A 22,558-nucleotide genomic window follows, 5' to 3' on the forward strand; every position below is an offset into this window, starting at 1 on the left:
CCTCCAGATGGGAGAAGGAGCGGCCTCCACTGTTTGTCCGACGGATGCAACAGGTGGAAGCTAGGGTGTGGGATTCAGATCTGAGTTTCATGGTGGGCTGGTGAACGGTCACTCGTTGATTGAGGTATGCAGCTCCTTTGTTGTGTAATGCCTTGTGTGCGTGGTTAAGTAGTTGTACTGGCATCTCTTCATGACTGGTAGCCAGTAGAGTTTCCTGAGGTGAGAGGTTATGTGCATCTGCCTGGTGAGGTTGAGCCTGGCCGCTGTGTTCTGGAGTTTCTTCATGAGATGGGCTGTTATTCCTACTTCGAGGGAGTTGCCGTAGTAGAGTCTGCTGGTGACAAGAGCCTGTGTGACAGTTTGCCTGGTGTTGGTAGGGAGGCGTCTGAACACCTTTCTGAGCATACAGAACGTAATGAAGCAGGCGGTGGAGACGGTGCTGACTTGCTTCTTCATGAATAGCTGGCTGTCAAGGATGATGCCGAGGTTGTGGCCGTGTTCGGTGGGTATCTGGATTAGGCCCAGCTCCAGGGACCACCATTCGTTGTTCCAGTGCGTGCCCTTTCCCGAAGATGAGTACTTCTGTCTTGGGAGTGTTGAGTTTGAGGCTTTTGTGTTCATTCAGTCTGCAAGCTCTTTCATGACTCTTTGAAACTTGTCTTTGATGTTTCTTAGATTGTTAGTTAGAGAGAGGATGAGTTTGGTGTCGTCAGCGTAGGAGATAATGTTGAGTCCGTGGCTTTTGTGAATGTTGGCCAAGGGGGCCATGTATGTGATGAAGACAGTTGGGCTGAGGGATGAATTTTGAGGTACCCGCAGGTGATGTTCCTAGGGAGCGAAGAGTAGGGAGGCAGGATCATTTTTTTGCGTCCCTCCCATGAGCTATGATGCGATCCATTTGAGGACTGGTCTTTGGAATCCTATGTGATGGAGCCTGTTAATCAGTGTGTAGTGGGATACGGACGGTATCAAAAGCTGCTGATAGTTCGAGGAGGATGAGGGCCATTGTTTCTCCCTGGTCTAGCAGCATTAGGATGTGGCTGTGAGCAGAGTTGTTTTGGTGCTGTGGTTTGCTCTGAGCTGGACTGGGAGGTTGTGGTTCTCCAGATGTCTGGTGAGATGGATGTTGATTGCCTTCTCGATTACCTTGGTTGGGAAAGGGAGCAAAGATATGGGACGGTAGTTCTTCAGTTCTCCTGGGTCCACAGAAGGCTACTTCCGCAAAAGCTTCATATGGCCGTGTTTCCAATTTTGGGGATAGTGGGCTGCGGTGCTCGAGGAGTTGAGGACCTTGTTAAGTTCTTTGCTGTTGAGTTGGTTGCTGAGATTGAAAGCGTGGTTGGAGCAGACAACTACAGGGGCTCCAGAGTGGATGGGTCTCATAATGGTAGCAGGTTCCTTTTTGGTGAGGGAGTTCCATGAGGTGAGCTGGTGTGGGTGGGTGTCAGTCGCTGTGAGGAAGTTGATGCTGTCTGCGGCAGCAAATGGGGTGCAAAATCTTGGTAGATGTTAATTTTGATTGTGGAAAAGTCTGCCAGGGCATCGCAGAGATCTTGCGAGGGTGTGATTTCATTTGCTGAATGGGTGCTGAATTCCTTGACTATGTTGAAGAGTTCCTTGGAGGAGTTGGAGCTGTCATTGAAGGACGGTCTTTCCAAGCGGTGGCGGTAGCGGTTGAGGGCAGCTTTGAAGCGTATTCGGTCCTCTAATGTCTTACTGGTGTGCCGTCTCCTTTCCGTCTGTCTGCAGTTGCGTTTCTGGGGTTTTAGTTCTTCTGTGAACCTGTGGTAAATAAATAAATAATACCCTATTTTGCAGCGTGAATCTTTCTGGATTCACTATGCTGTGCATTATTCCGCGGTCTTGTGGTTGGGTCCGGATTCGTAGTCTTTTCTTTGTTTTTTTTTTTTTTTTTCTCTTTGCCCAGGTGGGCGTCGGCGTCACACCCCCTTTGGGTGTATTTCCGGTGACGTCGGCATGCTTCCTGCGGAAGCTCCCACTCTTGGGCGCCATCTTCAGATTCTTTTTTTCCGCGGTCGGGTCTGGATCGTTCCCGTTTGGGCTCCAGACATTTTTGGAGAAAGAAGAAAGAAAATACAGAAAAGACGAGGAGAAGTCATCTGAAGACTCCAGGGGACTTCACCGACGAAAGACAAGCAAAGATAAGGCGTTTTCCATCCAGATCTTCGACGACCGTCGACGAACACGCGACCAGAGAGGCCCTGGACGCTCGAGGATGGACAACACGCCGTTCAAGTTCTGCCGTAACTGCCACCACAAGTACGCGCAGAAGGACCAGCACCCGGTATGCAACCTTTGCCTACCGGTGGACCACGAAAGCGGAGACTGCAACGCCTGTTCCGCCTTCACCCCGAAGACCCTTCGTGTGAGAGAGAGGCAGAGGGTAGCACACGCCGCCCTGCAGGGGAAGGCCCCGACCCCGTCGCTCTACGAGCTGGGGATGTCCTCCGAGGAAGAAGACAACGCTGCCGCCGAAGACGACAGCTACACGGTCGTAGAGACCGATTACACGAAGACTTCTGACAAGGTAGGAGACTCTTCGGCCCCCAAGAACCCGAGAGACTCTGAGTCTCGAAAAATCGAGGGCAAGACCCCGAAAGCGCCGACGCCAAAAAAGGCGGCGTCCGCGACTACTCCCAGGCCCAGCGGATCCTCAGAGAAGGAGTCCCCGGCGCCGAGAGCTGCTGATCAGCAGAAGACGTCGAAAATCGTCCCCGAAAAGGATCGATCGACGAGGGAGAAAGACCCGAAACTGTCGACGACGACCAGAGACCCGATATCCGGTTCGACGTCGAAAACTTCGACTCCGAGAGGCACGGCGACGAGCCATCCGTCGAAGAGAGCGGCGGAACCATCCGACGCGGAACACGCGGCCGAGATGGAAAAGAAAAGAAGGCGCCTCGAGGCAGAAATGGAGAACTTCATGCAGCGGAAAAAAGATTTCGACGCAAGGATGAAGGCCTTCACGATCCCTCACAAGACCAAGCCACCAGTGCTGGAGGCGGTCGAGGAGGAAGAAGAAGAGGTCGCCGAAGTCACCGAGCAAGACCAGGACGTCGAGGTGTTCGACGACCAGGAGGAGTACGAGAATCCCCACGAGAGCTACAGCTATGGGGAGGAAGATGAGGGCAGGACAGACACAGAGTCGGCGCCCTATGACCTTCAGGAGGTAGATTACATCGATGTCGACACCGACAGCCCGGAGGAGGTGGTCGACACCTACCCCTCGAGGCCCTCGCCGCCGGACGACATCGGGGCCTACAACGCGGTGATACAATCTGCCGCAGCAGCTTTCAAGCTCAAGCTCGACGAAGAGAAGCAGAAAGCAGACTTCCTTCTGGAAACATTGCTCCCAACACAAACGAGGAGCCAGTTCCTCCCGATGCTCGAGAGCGTCTTGGCTCAGGGGAAGGAAGCTTTCAGGGAGCCCGCAACATGCAAGGCAGTAACTCCCAGAACTGAGAAGAAGTACAAGCATGCCGCAAAGGACCCGGCCTACATTCAGGGCACGGTCTCCGCAGACTCCATTATCACGGCCACAGCAAGGAGGAGGGCTAACGTACCCACTACCTCGGGCCCGCCACCGGATAAAGAGAGCAAAAGGATGGATCTGGTGGGCAGAAGGATCGAACGGAATGCCGCGACCCACTGGCGCATGGCTAATTCCAACGCCCTGGTAAACAGACACATGTACCAAATCATGGAGGGACTGGGGCAGTTGGTGAAGGACTTGCCCCAGGATGCCAAGCAGAAAGCCGAAAAGCTAATTGAAGAGGGGAAGAATGCTGCAAATTCTTGCCTTAAGACGGCCCTGGATGGGGCAGACACCGCCAGCAGGCTCATGATGATGGGCGTCACGGAAAGGAGACACGCCTGGCTCAGGATATCCGGTTTCAAACCGGAGGTGCAACACAGCATCCTGAACACACCATTCAACGGCAGTACGCTTTTCGGACAAACAGTTGATGAGCAACTCAGCCAACTTAAGAAGGATAACGAAACAGCAAGATCCATGGGAGCATTGCAGTTCAGAGGGAACAAGAGGGGCACCCCGTCACGGAGGCCCGGCGGAAGAGGCGGAAACCAGCCAGGTACATCACACCAGGCTTTCCAGCAAACGCACCAGGCAGACTCGCAGGGTCAGCAGGGCCATCAGAAACAGCCCTGGCAGTACCAACAAAGAGGCCAGTCCTTTCGAGGGAGAAATGGACGGGGACAAAATAGAAGAGGGGGCCAGCAGCCCACCTCCAAGTGACTTCAAAAAAATCCGTGTGCCCACCCACAAAAAAGATCCCAGGGGGCAGCACGTACAGATGGGTCAAGACAAACTAGACACCTACGACCACAGGACACCAGTGGGAGGAAGATTAAGATTCCACCTCCAGGAGTGGAGAGGAATCACATCAGACAAATGGATCCTCAACATTATCCAATTCGGATACTGCATAGAGTTGGAGGCGAGGCCAACAAACAGAAAACCAAGAAGAAAGCCGCTAGCAAGCAAGCAGCTGCAGTGCCTTCAGGAAGAAGCAAAAGAACTCCTGCAGAAGCAGGCCATAGAAAGGGTACCCTTCAAGGAAAGAAACACAGGAGTATACTCAACATACTTCCTGGTACCAAAAGTAGACGAGACAATGAGGCCCATTCTCGATTTACGGTTCGTGAACAAATTCATAAGAACGCAAAAATTCAAAATGACCTCCCTGCAAGAGGTGCTCCCACAGTTGCAGACCGGGGACTTCATGGTCACTATAGACCTCAAAGACGCATACCTGCACATCCCAATGAACAGGAAGCACAAGCACATGCTCAGGTTCACCGTCGGAGAAAGCCACTACCAGTTCACGACACTGGCCTTCGGTCTAAAATCGGCACCAAGAGTTTTCACAAAGTGCCTCGCAGCAGTCGCAGCGCACCTAAGAAGGCAGGGAATACATGTATACCCTTACCTGGACGACTGGCTGGTGAAAGCAAACTCATACCAGAAATGCAAGCTGCACGCACATACAGTGACCAGCACGCTCATAAACCTGGGGTTCTCCATCCATTGGAAGAAATCATCAATGGAGCCGGAACAAGTGAAGATCTTCCTGGGAGCACAGATCAACACCTTACAGGGCAAGGTGTTCCCCAGCGAGAAGAGGGCGAGGGCGCTGGTGAAGGAAACTCGCCTCTACCGGAAGGGACAAGCTCGGACAGTGAGGACGGCGAGCAAGATCATGGGGATGATGGCATCATGCATCCACCTGGTACCGAATGTACGACTCCACATGAGACCCATTCAAGAATGGCTACAGGAGCAATGGTCACAAGCTACAGGCAGTTGGGAGGATCTAGTGGTTGTAACGCACGCAGTGCAGAAGGAGATGACATGGTGGACCATGGAGAACATAGCAAGGGGAAAGCCTCTAACGCCCCCAACGCCAACAGTGACCATCACCACAGACGCATCCCTGAAGGGATGGGGCGCTCACATGGAGGAGCTCAAGGTGAGGGGACTGTGGACACCGACGGATGCCACAAAGCACATCAATTACTTAGAATTGAAGACAATCTTCCTTGCACTGAAGGCCTTTCAAACAAGACTGTACAAGCACAGGGTATTGATACAAACAGACAACACCACTGCGATGTTCTACATCAACAAGCAGGGGGGCACACAGTCCGCACCGCTTTCAACGCTGGCGCAGGAGATATGGAGATGGGCCATCCCTCTCAAGATAGACCTGCTAGCCATACACCTACCAGGGAAGGACAACATACAAGCCGATTGGCTCAGCAGGCAGACATCGGCATCCCACGAGTGGGAGCTCAATGCTCAGGAGACAAGATACCTGTTCGACAGGTGGGGGACACCATCGGTGGACCTGTTTGCCACACGCCAGAATGCAAAATGCCAAAACTTCGCATCCAGGCAGCCCGAGGAGGGGACACTGGGGAATGCCCTATGGATAGATTGGTCAAGGACATTTGCCTACGCCTTTCCCCCGATACCACTGATGCACAGAGTACTGAGCAAGTGCAGAGCGAGCAACATGACACTGATACTGGTCGCACCGCAGTGGGCGAGGCAGACCTGGTACTCGCAGATCATGGAGATGACACAGTGTGCACCCCACAGATTCAGCAGGAGGAAAGATCTACTGTCCATGCAGAACGGAGAGGTACTGCATCCAGAGCCAGAGAGCATGAGCCTAGTAGCGTGGCTCCTGAGGACATAGAGTTCGCACATTTGAGACTACCAGAAAGCACCCTGAGGGTACTTCGGGAGGCACGAAGGCCCAGCACTCGAAAGTGCTACGTTGCGAAATGGAAAAGATTCACAATATGGTGCAGACAGGAAAGACTCCACAATAAGATGAAGAGGGACTCCACAGTGCTAAGGTACCTGACGCACTTACTGGAGAAGAACCTTAGCTCATCCTCGTTAAGAGTTCACTTGGCAGCGATAGTAGCCTACACAAGGGGAGAAACGTGCAGGAGCTTCTTCACATCACAGGTGGTGAAGAGATTCCTAGAAGGAGCGAAAAGGATCGCACCACCCAAGCGGGTGCCGCCACCTGCATGGAACTTGAACACAGTCCTAACGGAACTCATGAAAGAGCCCTTTGAACCACTTCACAAGGCCTCCCTAAAGATGCTAACTATGAAAACAGCCTTCCTGGTTGCGATAACGTCCTTACGCAGAGTAAGCGAGCTTCAAGCGCTGACGCTACAAGAACCATACATACAAATACACAACGATAGAGTTGTGATGAGGACTGACCCACACTTCATGCCGAAGGTGGTATCCAATTTTCACATGAACCAGTCTATACAGATACCGAGTTTTTTCCAAAAACCCACAACCAGCGCAGAGAGAGCTCTGCACACCCTGGACGCCAGAAGGGCAGTCATGCACTACATTGAAAGGACAAAGGGGCACAGGAAAACGAAACAGTTTTTTGTGTCCTTCGCAAACAGCTTCATGGGCAAAGCAGTAACCAAAAGGACCATTGCACGATGGATCGCACAAACAATCCAACTCTGCCACAAACGGGCAGGACAGGAACTGGCTGAGGGGACACGTGCCCACTCCACCAGGAAGAAGGGCGCTACAATAGCCTTCCTGGCTAACACACCCATAGAGGACATATGCCTGGCGGCAACATGGGCTTCGGTGCACACGTTCACGAAGCACTACTGTGTGGACATACAAATGAACAAGGAAGCTCAAGTGGGACAGAAGGTGCTACAGCACATATTCAACACCCAACGCTCATCTTCCACCCAGCCGCCACAGAGATGAGAAACCGCTACAAAATCTATGCACAGCATAGTGAATCCAGAAAGATTCACGCTGCAAAACGAATAGTTTTCTTACCTGTCGGTGTAGTTTTGCAGCTTGAAGATCTTTCTGGATTCACTAGCGAACCCACCCACCTCCGCCAGAAAGATGAGGCTGGAGAGAGAAGAGGTGGTTAACTAAAGAATAGACTTTGAAAATACAAAGCGGTAAATACAAACTAAGAAGAACATTGCCATTACTTCGGAAACGAAAGAAACACGGAAAAAAAAGAACCCGAAGATGGCGCCCAAGAGTGGGAGCTTCCGCAGGAAGCATGCCGACGTCACCGGAAATACACCCAAAGGGGGTGTGACGCCGACGCCCACCTGGGCAAAGAGAAAAAAAAAAAAAAAAACAAAGAAAAGACTACGAATCCGGACCCAACCACAAGACCGCGGAATAATGCACAGCATAGTGAATCCAGAAAGATCTTCAAGCTGCAAAACTACACCGACAGGTAAGAAAACTATTCGTTTTTGACTAGACATATATCATAACAGATAGCTCAATAAATAAGAGTCAAGATTCGAGGTAGTAGGAGTTTTGCAGGTTTAATACAGCATAAGGACAGGAACAGGACAACCTGCATAAGAACAGGGGCCCAGCAGGGTGACAGGGGCCCAGCAGGGTGACAGGGGCCCAGCAGCTGCTGGGGCTGGGTCTGGGATGAGCGCGCTAACTTTTAATAACAATACATGAGCTTATATACAAAACGCAAACACATAGCATTACATTGCAGTAGGCGTAGCAGTGGGTGGAGCAGAAGGCGTGACGCGTAGCAGTCGCGAAAGATAAGAGTAAAAGTAGGTGTAACTGGGCGTATACATGGACATGTGGTGCAGACGTAACAGAATATGTCATGAATGGGGCGGAAACATTGGAGGGGGCTACCTAAGGAGCCGGGACCTCTAACCTGGTGGTGCGCGCAAACTGGCAATGACGTGTTACTAGGAGAAGCTGGGGGCTATGAACTCTGTGCTAGGAGCAGAGACTAAAGTCTGGAGAGTTGGAGCGACATGTACCTAAACCCTATCTAGTATCTGATGTTTAGGGAACATGTTGATATAAACTAGAAGTCAGGAGGGGAAAGGCTAATCGACTCTAAGACTGGACCATGCATTTATTCTACATGTAGTGCGTGATGAAGAATATTAAATGACCATTAAATGCAGTATTTCTCTAACGTGGAGCCGCATAGACTAGACAATGACGGAAACTATTGATGCAGTTCAGTAGCTTAGGAATGCAGAGAAGGAGGACTGAACTGATAACTGGAACTATAACATACTTTTGGCAGACTCGGAGGCAGAGCCAAGCTGCACCGGGCACTGCGAGGCAGGAAGTAAGTGAGAGGTCGAGGATACAGGTGGGGGCTGCATCGCTCCTCAGCGAGGCTTCAGGAGACAGGAGCTGAATCTGATGTCCAGGCCCTGTTGAGGCCTGGAAACGGGGACTTTATAATGGAATAACGTGCACACTGAGAAACGTGGCAACATTACTTTACATAGGCCTGATATTCGTAGTATTCACGAGAACTGGAAACTGGCATACTAGAGGTGGACACAACTATAATTGCGTCATTAATCGGACATGGGGAATAACATATGCATATTGGTCATGCACACATAACATATGATGGATGACACGTAGGGACACAGAACATGGCAAAATTTACTTTTCCACATTCCCTCCTTGTCACTACGTTTCCATCAGGAAACATCAATATTCATGATACCATCTATCATTTCATACAGTATCATTTGTTCATCTCGAATTGTCTTGGAACGGGATTTAGAACGGGGCTTGGGACTAGGAATACAAGAGGTAGCACACATACCGCAAATCGCAGGGCCACATTGTATACAGAGGCAGCAGCTGAATATGATCGCTACTGCAATACCTAGAAAGGACAGGACTTTCCATCCCCAGGCGGAAATTATATTCCAGAACCAACCGGACCATGTCCAGGTGCCTGGATTCTGGTGTAACAGATGGGCAATTTTATGAAGTCTGGTTATAGCTGAATAAACAGACGGCGCGTTATTTGGAATGAAAATGCAGCAACTAGATCCGAGGACTCTACAGGCCCCGCCCCTATCGGCCAGTATGACGTCAAGGACGAGACGATTCTGTAAAACGACAATTCTCATAAAGGATTGCTCTTCGGTTAAGTTACCTAGAGCAGAGGCAGTCTCATCTACTACAGCTTCAAGGGTTCTTGTTAACCTACGGATTAGCTTACTGTTTACAACTGTACCTAAATAAGGGAACACACCTTTATCAATATCAATGAATTGTTCTGCAGCAGTTTCAGTATAATCGACAATCGGGAGGTTTCTCTTGTGTCTAGTATGTACTAGGAAGGAATTCCTATGGTAGTCAGGTGGGGCTAGAAAAACAGGTGGTAGTAGGAAGGCAATGTAACAGGTTCCCTCCCAATCGAGGGGCAGACGAACATATGCGGTCTGACCACAAACAAAATAAGAATGACGTGAAGCTTTAAAAATAGATTTCCCACTGTCACTATACTTGATAACAGTAGTACAATCACTATGTCCTACGTGTACAGAACCATTATTTCGGACACATAATTCGCCTTTGACTGGTAGTACTGAAATAGCAGGTGAGTCTGGAGTAGTATCAGACTGAACATTCAGGACCATAAAATTCGATGAATAATTACCTAAATTATATACTTCATTTTCTAGATCTAACCCTGTTCTGTGGGGGAGACCTTGCTTGTCGGGGAAACATGCACTGTTAAGAAAAGACATATCTGTTGAGGATGACGTTAACGTGGACCATGCTCCACACGAACCATTATGTGAGAACGGATAAGGAAAAAGTGGCAGAACTCCCTTCGGTGTCTGGAAAGGGGGGAGTCGACCACACACCCAACAATTAGTGGCATTGCTGGTCTGGTGTGAGTAATGTAACATGCGGATAAATGGGTTATTACGCATAGCAAGGCGGTAGGAATATTCGTGAGGAGGCAGATCACTAAACGTGTGCTCTGCTGTAGCATTAGCAGGCTTATTTACATGAAGAACTGGAAAACACAGGAAAAAGGCATAACTGGTGCAGGAAATCATAATGCTGATGAATAATAGGAAACTTAGGAAAACGATACATTGAATTGAGTTTTTACTAACTCTCTCACTATGGGGGTCTATTTTATACATGTCAGAAACAGTCTAACCGTTTCACCTAGGGGAGGACTTAGACAATCAAACTGACTGACTTATTTTACTAGACCGTAGTTTTTGCTTATACTCCTGCTGCGGAGTTTTCTCTACCAAGGGAGGGGTTGTATCAATGTCTTTTGCGGGACAGTCCTTAAGAGCAATATTTTGACAAGTCTTGATATCCTGGGAAATGTTTTTAAAGACGGGTTTCAGTCCTTTAAAAAGTTTAACGTGAGAAAGGTGTATCCATCCTTTTCGGCCTTCCAACTTCACGGCTGTACGGGTGGTGAGGAGGACCTGACGGGGCTCTTTCCATCGAGGCTCCAGCGGACTTGATCTGTCAAAGTTACGGACCATCACCATGGAACCTGGAACGATTTCATGCGGTGCCACCTCGGTATTGTCTGGAAATGCGGCAGCAACCTGTGAACGACATGAGTTGAGGGCAGACATCAAGGAAGCTAGGTAATCTGTCAGCATATTACATGAAACATCAGTAATACTTCGGGGTCTAGGAGTACCCCACATGTTAGGGGGGTGGCCGAATACGACCTCATACGGGGACAGACCTGATCTGGAATGTGCGACCATGCGCATATAGAATAAAGCAACTGGCAGAGCTACTAGCCAGTCCACACCCTTATCTTTGCATATCTTTGCAATTCGAATTTTCAGAGTCTGATTATGTCTCTCGACTAGACCGGCTGCTTCAGGATGGCGTACACAATGAAACTTCCACTGGTACCCTAACAACAGGGAAACGTGCTTCATGAGTTCAGATGAGAATGGCTGACCGTTATCAGAATATACGACTCTAGGGAGTCCATATCGAGGGAAGAATTCACGAACCAACTGCTTGGCAGTGGTCGCGGCTGTGTAATCTGGGACTGGATATGCTTCTGTCCATCTGGACAAAGCGCATACAACTACAAGGACATACTTGAAACCTCGACATCGCTCCATCTGAATATAATCCATCTGGAGGACTTCAAAAGGGTGGTCAGGAGGCTGGAAACCACCTTGTTCCACCGGGACACTTTTACCTGGATTAAACTGACAACATATCATACAGGTACGGACTTTCTGCTTGGCTGCAGCTCGTAAATGCTTGTTGAACCAAATGTTCTGGATACTGTCTAACATAGCTTTTTCTCCTAAATGTGCTGGACTATGTGCGGTATTAATGATGACTTGAACCATAGAGTCGGGGAGAAACCATGTGGCTCTACCCTTCGTTAACCATCCTTGATCTGTCTGGACCCCTCCTTGTTCAGACCACTTCTTGATTTCATCGGGAGTAGCATGTAACTGGATATCTATGACATCTTGTGTAGGGTCCTTAACTGTCATACATGTAATCGGATCTGGAGTATGTGTCAGGTTAACTGGAATGTCTAGAGTCTGTGCTGTAAGCTTGGCTGTGCGCTCTGCTAGATCGTTACCTTGGGAAATAATGTCAGTGACTTTCGTATGTGCTTTGCATTTCATGATAGCGATAGATGTCGGCAAATGTATGGCATCTAACAGAGCTTGAATAAGGAGACCATGCTGAATCTTGGTTCCATGAGAAGTCATGAAACCTCTCTCCTGCCAGAGCACTCCGAAGTCGTGTACAACTCCAAATGCGTAACGTGAATCTGTGTAAACATTAACTTTCAGGTTCTTGGCGTGTATACAGGCTTGTGTCAGAGCAACTAGCTCTGCTGCTTGAGCGGACAGGGTATCAATACGGTGTGTCTTAATAACTTCGGTGTCAGTAGTCACTGCATACGCGGCGACTAGTTCTCCTGTACTAGTTCTCATACATGAACCATCCACATAAAGTGTCAGGTCAGGATCTGGTAACGGAATGTCTGTCAGGTCTCGTCTTGGCTTTGTCGTAATGTTGACTACTTCCACACAGTCATGTGGGTCAGGATTTGAATTAACTGGTGGTAACAGTGTAGCAGGATTCAGGATGTTGCAGCGTCTAATATCTATGTGTGGCTGGAACAGTGTCAATTCATAACCTGTTAAACGTGCAATTGTCAAGTGCTGAGTTTGTGTTCGGTTTAAAAGAACTTCTACTGAATGTGGGACTTGTACTGTCAAGGAGTGTCCTAAAACTATGGAATCACTTTGTCTGATAGCTAGTGCTGTGGCTGCAACTGACTTGAGGCACGCAGGCAACGCCTGGGCGACTGGATCTAATGTGCTCGAAAAATAAGCACAGGGCTTGTATTGTCCTGCTTGATCTTGTGTGAGAACAGATAATGCTGTACCTTCACGTTCAGTGACAAAAAGTGTAAAAGGCTTACTGTAGTTCGGTGTAGCTAGAACTGGAGCTTGACATAAAGCTTTCTTTAACTCGTTGAAACTAAGTGTATGTTCAGATGTCCAAGGGAGAACAGTCGATACGGCTGCCTCCTGTGTCGTTAACTGTATCAGTGGCTTGGCTAGAAATGCATACTGGGGAATCCATTGTCTACAATAAGAAGTAAGGCCGATAAAGGCACGTACCTCCTTCTGGGTTCTGGGCTGGGGAAGACTCGCTATTAACTGGATACGGTCTGGTGTCAACTGCCTACCCCTCTTGGACAGCAAGTGTCCTAAGTATACCACTTGCTGGACACAGAATTGAAGCTTCGAAGGTGACACCTTGTGCCCCATCTCGGCTAGGAAATACAAAACCGTGAGTGACGCTCGTTCGCAGTCACGTTCAGAACGGGCTGTGATCAGTAGATCGACATACTGGAGCAGGGCAGTGTCAGTTGGCATGTGAATGTTGTCTAGTTGTCTCTTAAGTGCTTGACTGTAAATACTAGGGCTTTCTGTGAAACCTTGAGGAGCGCTTGTGAACATATAGCTCCTTCCATTTAAACAAAATCCGAAAAGAAACTGGCTGTCTGGATGAATTGGAACACTAAAAAATGCGTTCTTGAGGTCTATTACTGTAAAGAACGTGGCTTCGGAATCAATAGCAGTTAACAGGGAAGAGATGTCTGGGACAACTGGGTACTGCGGAATAATACATTTGTTAAGTTCTCGTAAATCAATCACTAATCGATATACTGGGGGTGCATTTGGATCAGTACGTTTCATAACTGGAATGATCGGAGAATTGCATACATTGGAGTCAGTTTCTACAACTACTCCTTGAGTGATGAGCTCGTCTATAATTTTGGATAAGGCTGCTACAGCCTCGGGTGGCAATCTGTACTGTCTGATTCGTGGTAACACTACACCTGGCTTGAGAGTCACACGATAGGGTGTGATTTGCATGTAACCTACATCAGTTGGACCTTGCGCCCATAAATGCTGCGGAACATTAGACAGTCTGGAATCAAAATCTCGTAATACATAGTGACCCTTAAAGTCACGTAGGAACAGACGTATTCCCTCCGGGGAACAGCATATAACTGCACCTAATTCTTTCAGTGTTTTAATGCCTAATAGATTTTCTGGACATGACTTAGTAAGTAACAGGTCAGTAGTGCGGGACAATGGACCTACTTCTAGAGTAACTGGCTTTGAAATCTCATTAACGATAGGCTTTCCGGAAAATCCAAGGGAAACATTTCTTGAGCCTGAGAGCGGAGCCCCTGGAACTTCGGCATGACTAATTGTGGTCCTACTTGCCCCTGTATCAATCAAAAACTTTCTGTCTTTCCCTAATACTTGACTATGAACATAGGGACCTTCTTGATCTACAGGTATCTCGATGAGAGGCAAGCCTACCTCCCTCTCTAGGCTGTTTCATGAATATGGCTGGTACTCTGGATACTCTGACTGTGCATACTGGTACATCTGCGATGTAACGTGCTGTGTTGCAGCGATGGGCTGCGGTGCTGTAACTGTCTGTTGTGCATTCTGTGGCTGAGGAGTCTGTGAAACTTGTTCCTGTCTAGGCGGACGTGGTCTTTCTTTAGTCTTACCAGTAGCTATGTTATGTTTCAGAACTGCACACTCATTTATAAAATGACCTGGCTGTTTACAATAATTGCAGTTCCCTTTAACGGGTGCTGCAGGATGACTGGCTTGATTCGGACCCCTCTTCTGACTGTCTTGAGGAACAGATTGTGCAACTAGCACTTTCATTTTCGTGTCTTTCATACGTTTTCTTTCGTGTTCTTGCTCTTCCCTGATTCTATTCTGGTGGTACTGGAGCATCTGGAGCATCTGGGACGGAGTATTAGCTTGCCAGGTGCTTTCGACTTTCAAAACTCGGTTTTTAATTGGTGGACTTGAATTCTCGACTAATTTAGTAACGAAAAGGTGAGGGTATGACTCACTACTTGTCTTGAGGCCACTGTTGATACTAAAGCACTTTTCAAACCTCGAATAAAAATCACTAATATCTTCATCTTGTTTCTGTTTACAGGCTGAGATTGCATCCCAGTCTTCTTTTCTCGTTGTTAATAATCTGGGTAAAACTTGAATCAATAATTCTGGTAATTCTTTACATTTTTCTCCAAGACCGGTACCTGGTACTCGTGCCTTGTCTTCAGCTTCTAGAACTGCCCAATCGATCTTTTTCTCTCCCACCTCCCATTCTTTTTCCTTTAGCTTTTCATACACCCCTGCGGGCAACAGGACCTTTAACATTTTAATGATATCTGGGTAAGTGTATTCTCCCATACGGAGCATGTCTTTTAATTCTCGATGGAACCCTGCTGGATCTTTGTCCTGACAGGGAATTAATTTCTTCATTTCAAGGAGTTCCATTTTTGTGATTGGAGTGTATACAAACACTCGTTGCATTTCGCCACCCGTTCCTTTGACTGGGTGGACTTCTCGTAACGGATTCTGTCTGTCTATGTAGAATGATTTACTTTCTGGGGGTGAGACATGAACAAAATGCGGGTTCAAGAATGTTCTATATTTGTGACGCTGTTCTAGAATGACACTAATTAAATCGGTACCTAGACCTCTCCATCTATACTGGAGTAACTCGTTCAGGATATCATGTAACGGACCTGGATCAGAGTGCTGACCCTCATACAGAGTAATGAGGTACTGAATCATATACATACCCACCAGTCGCTGCTCGGCTGGGGGCAATTTCAGAAACATTTGTGCCACTATTTCGTCTGGAAAAGTGGTAGAATCAGTAATCCATCGGACTGCTGATCGGACTAGTTCTTGTTCATGCATAGTACTTAACTCACTGTAACCGATTCGTGATTTCAGAATGTGATCGGTAGCTTGGAATACTTGTTCTAGGGAACCTTGTTCTGGTGCTGAATGATGGAAAGTAGACTTGGGTTCTAGACGTAAATGGCGATCTGGAAATCTAGATTTCCCTACATACGCTATTCTGGCAGTATTCTCGTCGTCTTCCTCTTCAGGATCAGAGGTACTTTCTTTCTCGCTTACTTGTGCTGCTTTACGCTGTTCGTGTATCTTTATTATTTCTCTACGGATTTTCTTGTACATACTTTCCATGGCACTAATGGTATTGTGCTTTCCTTCGGCTATATTATCACTCCACTTTGTTAGAGTTTTCATTTCCGCTGGATCTTTAGACGGGTAATCTTGTTCTCTTATTAGACAATTAATTAAGAACTTTAATATCATACGCTGAATCTCGGCTTTCCTTTGAGACATGGCATCACTAATACTTTCTGGATCATCCCCTGTACGGATGAAACGATATATTCTGTCTAGATCTTCTTTCATATTCGTCAGGGTGACTAGATACTCGGTTACTCTCCTTATGCGTACGGAATATAAAACCATATTAAACTCGCCTGGAACTGGGTCATAGACACATTCGCCAAGGGTTTGCCTGATTTCTGCAACAGACTTATTACTTTTAGGAGTACGCTGTGATGCTTGAGCATGTAATTCGAGTGCTGATAAACGCTTGTATGGCGGCGGGGTTTGAGGAAGACCTCCCCCTGCGGCCCCTAAACTGGAATCATCAACTGATGCTTTTCGTCCTGGCAGGGTCGGTAATTGTAACGTGGGCTGGACTTGTATGGCGGGCTGACCCGGGGGGGCTGTTAAGGGCACCCCGGTGTCTGGAGGAGCAGGAATTACCTGATTTACGGGGACTGGCGGAGTGCGAACAGGATTTGCATATTCTGGGACTGTGTCGTCCAGATAGGACGAAATAAAAATATCAGCTGCGGTCGGTTTGTGACGTAGCTTGGTCGGAACTAATGGTGGCGGGAAATTACTGGATGCCTCTGGGGTCGCTTTTGGCAAGCCCTCAGCAAGAAGAGGATACATACCCTTAATGAGGGCATGCCTCTGTCTGTCTGACTGTTCGGCTTTGACTCGTTCACCTATCTCGATTAATTCTCTTTCTTGAGCTCGTTCTTGGGATTCTCTACTTAGTTCTGTCTTTCTGATTTCTTTTTCGATTCTCTTATGAGCTTCTTTGCGCCATAACTCGATGGCATCTTTCTGTGACTGTCTGGCTTTCTTTTTCCATAATGCTTCTTCTACTCGCATGATGCATTCGGCATCCCATGTACCCGATACGGGCCATCTATACTTTTCTTCTAATTGTTTGGTATAATCTACCCATAAATCTAGATACAATATGGCGCTTATGCCATGTTTCTGATACATAAAATGACCTGGACTGTCCCTGGGCGGGACAGGAACTGCTTCTTCTAACAAACCCTTTCTAGTTTTTAACTGACGTAGTCTCGAAAAGAGAGACATTGTAAACTTGAATCGGAACACAATACAATAGACGAGGAACAATAACAATTGGGAAAACAATTCAGGCATACCACGACATTGGAAATACATTGAACAACATCATAACATTACAGTTCGGACAGAAATATTACCTGGAATACTGAGAACAGAAAACACAAGAATTTCTCGAGAACGGAACAGACTAGAGTTACTGGATGCACTGCTGAAACAGTACGGAACATACCGGTCCCATAAAGGGACGCATCAAGACCCGTATCCACCTAGGTGAACACTTCGTTAGTGGGCCTGGGTACCACCAACCCACGGACCAGAGTCAATTTAGATTGACCCTGTCTAGATACTACCCCAGCAATGGTACTCACCGGGCAGCAAGAACGGAAAGGCCTTGGACTGGACTGGACTGCTACGACGACGGACGACGAACTTCGGACTTCAGTTACGGGTGGGCCTCCGGATACCTCGGACCTTGGACTCTTGGCTTGGGCTCTGGTCGGGACTCGCCGCGTTCCTCCACCGTCTCGTTTGGATGCTGGACCGCCTCCTCCGTCTCCTCCGTGGGCCTGAGGGATACTTGAAGCAGAAATATCTGCACGTGGCCGGTATGGTTCCGTCACGGCTGCAGAGGGTCAGGGGGTCGGCGTGGCTTCACCGACGCGTGGGGAAAGGGCAAGTCCCTATTCGGGCGCCATTATGTGGTAAATAAATAAATAATACCCTATTTTTGACTAGACATATATCATAACAGATAGCTCAATAAATAAGAGTCAAGATTCGAGGTAGTAGGAGTTTTGCAGGTTTAATACAGCATAAGGACAGGAACAGGACAACCTGCATAAGAACAGGGGCCCAGCAGGGTGACAGGGGCCCAGCAGGGTGACAGGGGCCCAGCAGCTGCTGGGGCTGGGTCTGGGATGAGCGCGCTAACTTTTAATAACAATACATGAGCTTATATACAAAACGCAAACACATAGCATTACATTGCAGTAGGCGTAGCAGTGGGTGGAGCAGAAGGCGTGACGCGTAGCAGTCGCGAAAGATAAGAGTAAAAGTAGGTGTAACTGGGCGTATACATGGACATGTGGTGCAGACGTAACAGAATATGTCATGAATGGGGCGGAAACATTGGAGGGGGCTACCTAAGGAGCCGGGACCTCTAACCTGGTGGTGCGCGCAAACTGGCAATGACGTGTTACTAGGAGAAGCTGGGGGCTATGAACTCTGTGCTAGGAGCAGAGACTAAAGTCTGGAGAGTTGGAGCGACATGTACCTAAACCCTATCTAGTATCTGATGTTTAGGGAACATGTTGATATAAACTAGAAGTCAGGAGGGGAAAGGCTAATCGACTCTAAGACTGGACCATGCATTTATTCTACATGTAGTGCGTGATGAAGAATATTAAATGACCATTAAATGCAGTATTTCTCTAACGTGGAGCCGCATAGACTAGACAATGACGGAAACTATTGATGCAGTTCAGTAGCTTAGGAATGCAGAGAAGGAGGACTGAACTGATAACTGGAACTATAACATACTTTTGGCAGACTCAGAGGCAGAGCCAAGCTGCACCGGGCACTGCGAGGCAGGAAGTAAGTGAGAGGTCGAGGATACAGGTGGGGGCTGCATCGCTCCTCAGCGAGGCTTCAGGAGACAGGAGCTGAATCTGATGTCCAGGCCCTGTTGAGGCCTGGAAACGGGGACTTTATAATGGAATAACGTGCACACTGAGAAACGTGGCAACATTACTTTACATAGGCCTGATATTCGTAGTATTCACGAGAACTGGAAACTGGCATACTAGAGGTGGACACAACTATAATTGCGTCATTAATCGGACATGGGGAATAACATATGCATATTGGTCATGCACACATAACATATGATGGATGACACGTAGGGACACAGAACATGGCAAAATTTACTTTTCCACAAACCAGCAGAGTGTTCGTTTCTTGGAATAGGTAGGTTTCCTCAGAGGGACTTTGTCAGCGCTTGCTGTGATACAGTTTATGAAGTTGTCCACTGCTTGTTCTGTGTCCTCAGTGGGGTGGGTGTTGAGGGCTTTGGTACATCGTTCTTCTGATACCTTGGACCAGCTAAACCGTGTTTTGGGCGAGGTGAGGGTGTTGAGGGGTTCTGATATGACGCAGTGGTGGTCAGTCCAGGTGAGCTCTTCAGTGTGGGTGTATTTTACTCTGTTGCTGGCTGTGAAAATAGGGTTGAGCGTCTCTCCTGTGGTGTGGTTGGTGACCAGTTGCTTTGAGTCCTAGGTTGGCCATACTTTCTCGGTGGTCAGTCGTGTTGGTGTTCTCAAGGTGAAAGTTCAGGTGTCCTACGAAGATGGACATATTTGAGTTGATGGCGATAGGAACAATGAAATTGTGGATGGCGTCCCCGATTTCCCTGTCGTGTTTTCCAAGTGAGCTTGTGTTGATTAGCAGGCAGTTGATCTCTTCGGAGGTGTTGGCGCTGGCCAAAATGTTGGTAGTCTTATTGTGCCTCACTGAGATTGTCAATGTGGTCAGTTCTCTTTGGTCTCTGACAATTGCATAAGTTTAGAATATCTGGGGTCTATTGCCCTGTGGTCCTTTCAGTCTAGAATATGTCCTGAGTAATGCCTTTTAGTACTATAAATGCATGTTGGTGGTTCAGGACAGAATCTGAGAGTAAAGCCCAGTGGTGCTTCAAGTACAGAATATTTCGAAAATGTAATGCATTTCAATGCTTTCAGTCCATAATCCTTGGGGAATAAGGCTCTGATAATTTGATTTGAGTCCTATGCAGCAGATGTACTACAGTTAATAATACCCTGGTGAATAGCTTTTTCCCAGCTAGACGCAATGAATTTTTCTCCGCTTCCTTATTTGGAAGGAGCTCACTCAAATACATCTATCCTGGAATGTCAACAGTGGTCTTTGGCACTGATTCTTGTCCATTGATGTTTGCAGCAGGCCCTGGTTGCTGAAGGATAGCTGTGACAGTGATACAAAATGAGAACCTGCATTTTCCCCCGCCCCAACCCATTAGGCCTGCATTTAATAGCGGAGACTGCCGAAATAATGCATTTGAAAAAAAGAACTTGACTAACTGTTGGTTTTTGTCTCTCTTCTTGTAGGTAGCCAAGCAGTGGTATGACTTTGATCGATCGTCCTTTGTGTTTGTGCGGAAGCTGCGGGAGGGACAGACGTTCGTGTTCAGGCACCAGCATGACTTTGACGACAATGGGATCATCCACTGGATCGGCACAAATGCCAAGTAAGAGCATGGCCGAGCAGGATTTGGGGCTTTTACAGTGCTGCTTCAGAAGCCTTGCTTCCTTACAGGAACAAAAGTGGCTACCATCCCTGAGGAAGCTCTGCCTTTGCAGGAATTTGCACTGCTGGCATGATTGTACTACTGACTGATCCTATCTCCACCCTCTCAGCCTCAGGTACCCATCACCTTTGAAGGAGCCTGGTCCCTCACTGTCGGACTTGTGGGGATGATACTATGCACTTCCCTGCATGACATGGAGCAGCAATTGCTGCTGGGGGTGACCAGCCCTTCCCTTCAGGTTTTGGGTAGTTGTCCCCCCAGGGGAGCTTGCTGCAGGACTCTAGAAACTGACACTGCTAAGCAGGTCAGACTCTCCTCCAAGTCTGTTTGGTGCTGGCTTCACTGATGTGTGCATGTCGATTCCTTGCATGAGGTCTGCTGACTGAAAACCAGCTGTAAAGGCCGCAACTATAGTTTAGCAGAGTGAAAGTTCTTCTAGATTCACGTTTTGCACAAATTTGCATTTTAGTTGTTGGGCATTGGTCTTAGTTTTCAGTGGCCGCGGTTCCTAATGTCCATAGCAGTTTTCTGTGCTTTATTTTGCACTGCTTGGATTGCCGTATTCAGTATAATAAGCAGCGATTGCAGTCTGTGATGAAACCATCTCTTAATCTGAAACTCATCAGTTGTACAGACATCTTATGGACTTGAGGCGCTCCTGTTTACAGGAAGTGCTCTGATGCGCAAGGCAACTCCTATTACTTTCCACATGTGTCGCTGGTGGTTGGGCAGAGCTAGATTTGCACATCCCAACTGTAAGTGGCCAAATTATCTGATGCTCCTATTTCTTTCCCGTTCCAGAACTGCATATGAGTGGGTGAACCCTGCAGCCTACGGCCTGGTAGTGGTCACGTCTTCCGAGGGCAGGAATCTTCCATATGGCCGCTTGGAGGACATCTTGAGCCGTGACAGCTCTGCGCTCAACTGCCACACCAATGATGACAAGAATGCTTGGTTTGCCATCGACATGGGCCTTTGGGTGCTGCCCTCTGCTTACACGCTGCGCCATGCCCGTGGGTATGGACGTTCAGCTCTACGTAACTGGGTCTTTCAAGTTTCCAAGGACGGCCAGAGCTGGAGCACACTTTACACCCATGTAGACGACAGCAGCCTGAACGAGCCAGGGTATGTGGAGTGCTTTAGAGGAGGTGGGGTTTGCTTTTCTGCGGTCTGCTCTAGCAGCTTTTTGAAGATTGTGCTACAAATCTGGCAGGAGATGTTTGCTCCTTACAGGAGGAATATTCTCATGCGATTTGTATGCATGTGAATAATGGTCATTTGTACGTTCACTGATTTACACTGGCATGCATGCATCTTCGTAACTGATGTTTGCTAGGGGTGTTTGACTTGCTATCATGAAAGTCTCAAGTGAAACTTTGAAGAGCCTGCCTTTAAAAAGTGTGTATAAGTGGTCCTTGTATACAGGTATACCACAAAAGCAGTCGCAGAGTCTCTGACTCCAGAATAGATGACTTGTACAGGTTTTCATAGAATCAGTTCGATGGGAACTTCCATTCTGTGTTCAGCATTTATGGATGTTCACACGTATTGAATCCAGGAAGTGATCTCTTAAAGGCGGGGAAACTATCAGTACTACTTTGATAATGATAACGCATTGCTCACTCAGCAGTTAGGATGCCTCAAAAACCATTTTAAATCTTGCCATTTGTACAATTTTTTCACTATTACCCTCTCTGGCATATGCAGATCTACAGCCACATGGCCACTAGATCCCCCGAAGGACGAGAAGCAAGGCTGGAGGCACATTCGCATTAAGCAGATGGGGAAGAACGCCAGTGGCCAAACGCACTACCTTTCTCTGTCTGGGTTCGAGCTCTACGGCACTGTGAATGGCGTGTGTGAAGACCAGCTCGGTATGTATATAGAATTACTGATAAGACTGAACTCTTCCATCCTCTGCAGCACTCACTGAATCAGGAAATCATGGGGTCATGTGCAGTGTGGACACACCACCTTAGCGGAGAATGAATGCAAGCATTTTTGCAGCTCTCGGGGAGTTGGAAACCACACAGTAGTTTGGGAGGTTGGGGACCAGTA

General features: G+C 47.9%; 1 protein-coding gene across 9 annotated transcripts in view; it reads left to right on the forward strand.

The window, feature by feature from the left end:
- Nucleotides 1-22,558, forward strand: part of HECTD1 (HECT domain E3 ubiquitin protein ligase 1) — a 424,699-nt gene that overhangs the window by 215,748 nt on the left and 186,393 nt on the right. For all 9 annotated transcript variants that reach the window (XM_078659397.1, XM_078659396.1, XM_078659400.1 and 6 more), the window contains exons 21-23: nt 20,301-20,440; nt 21,302-21,625; nt 22,208-22,374. In XM_078659397.1, the coding sequence (XP_078515523.1) occupies nt 20,301-20,440; nt 21,302-21,625; nt 22,208-22,374 (631 nt within the window). The remainder of the gene's footprint in view (nt 1-20,300; nt 20,441-21,301; nt 21,626-22,207; nt 22,375-22,558) is intronic.

Source organism: Lissotriton helveticus, chromosome 9 (assembly GCF_964261635.1).
Source record: "Lissotriton helveticus chromosome 9, aLisHel1.1, whole genome shotgun sequence".
Lineage (NCBI taxonomy): Eukaryota > Metazoa > Chordata > Amphibia > Caudata > Salamandridae > Lissotriton > Lissotriton helveticus.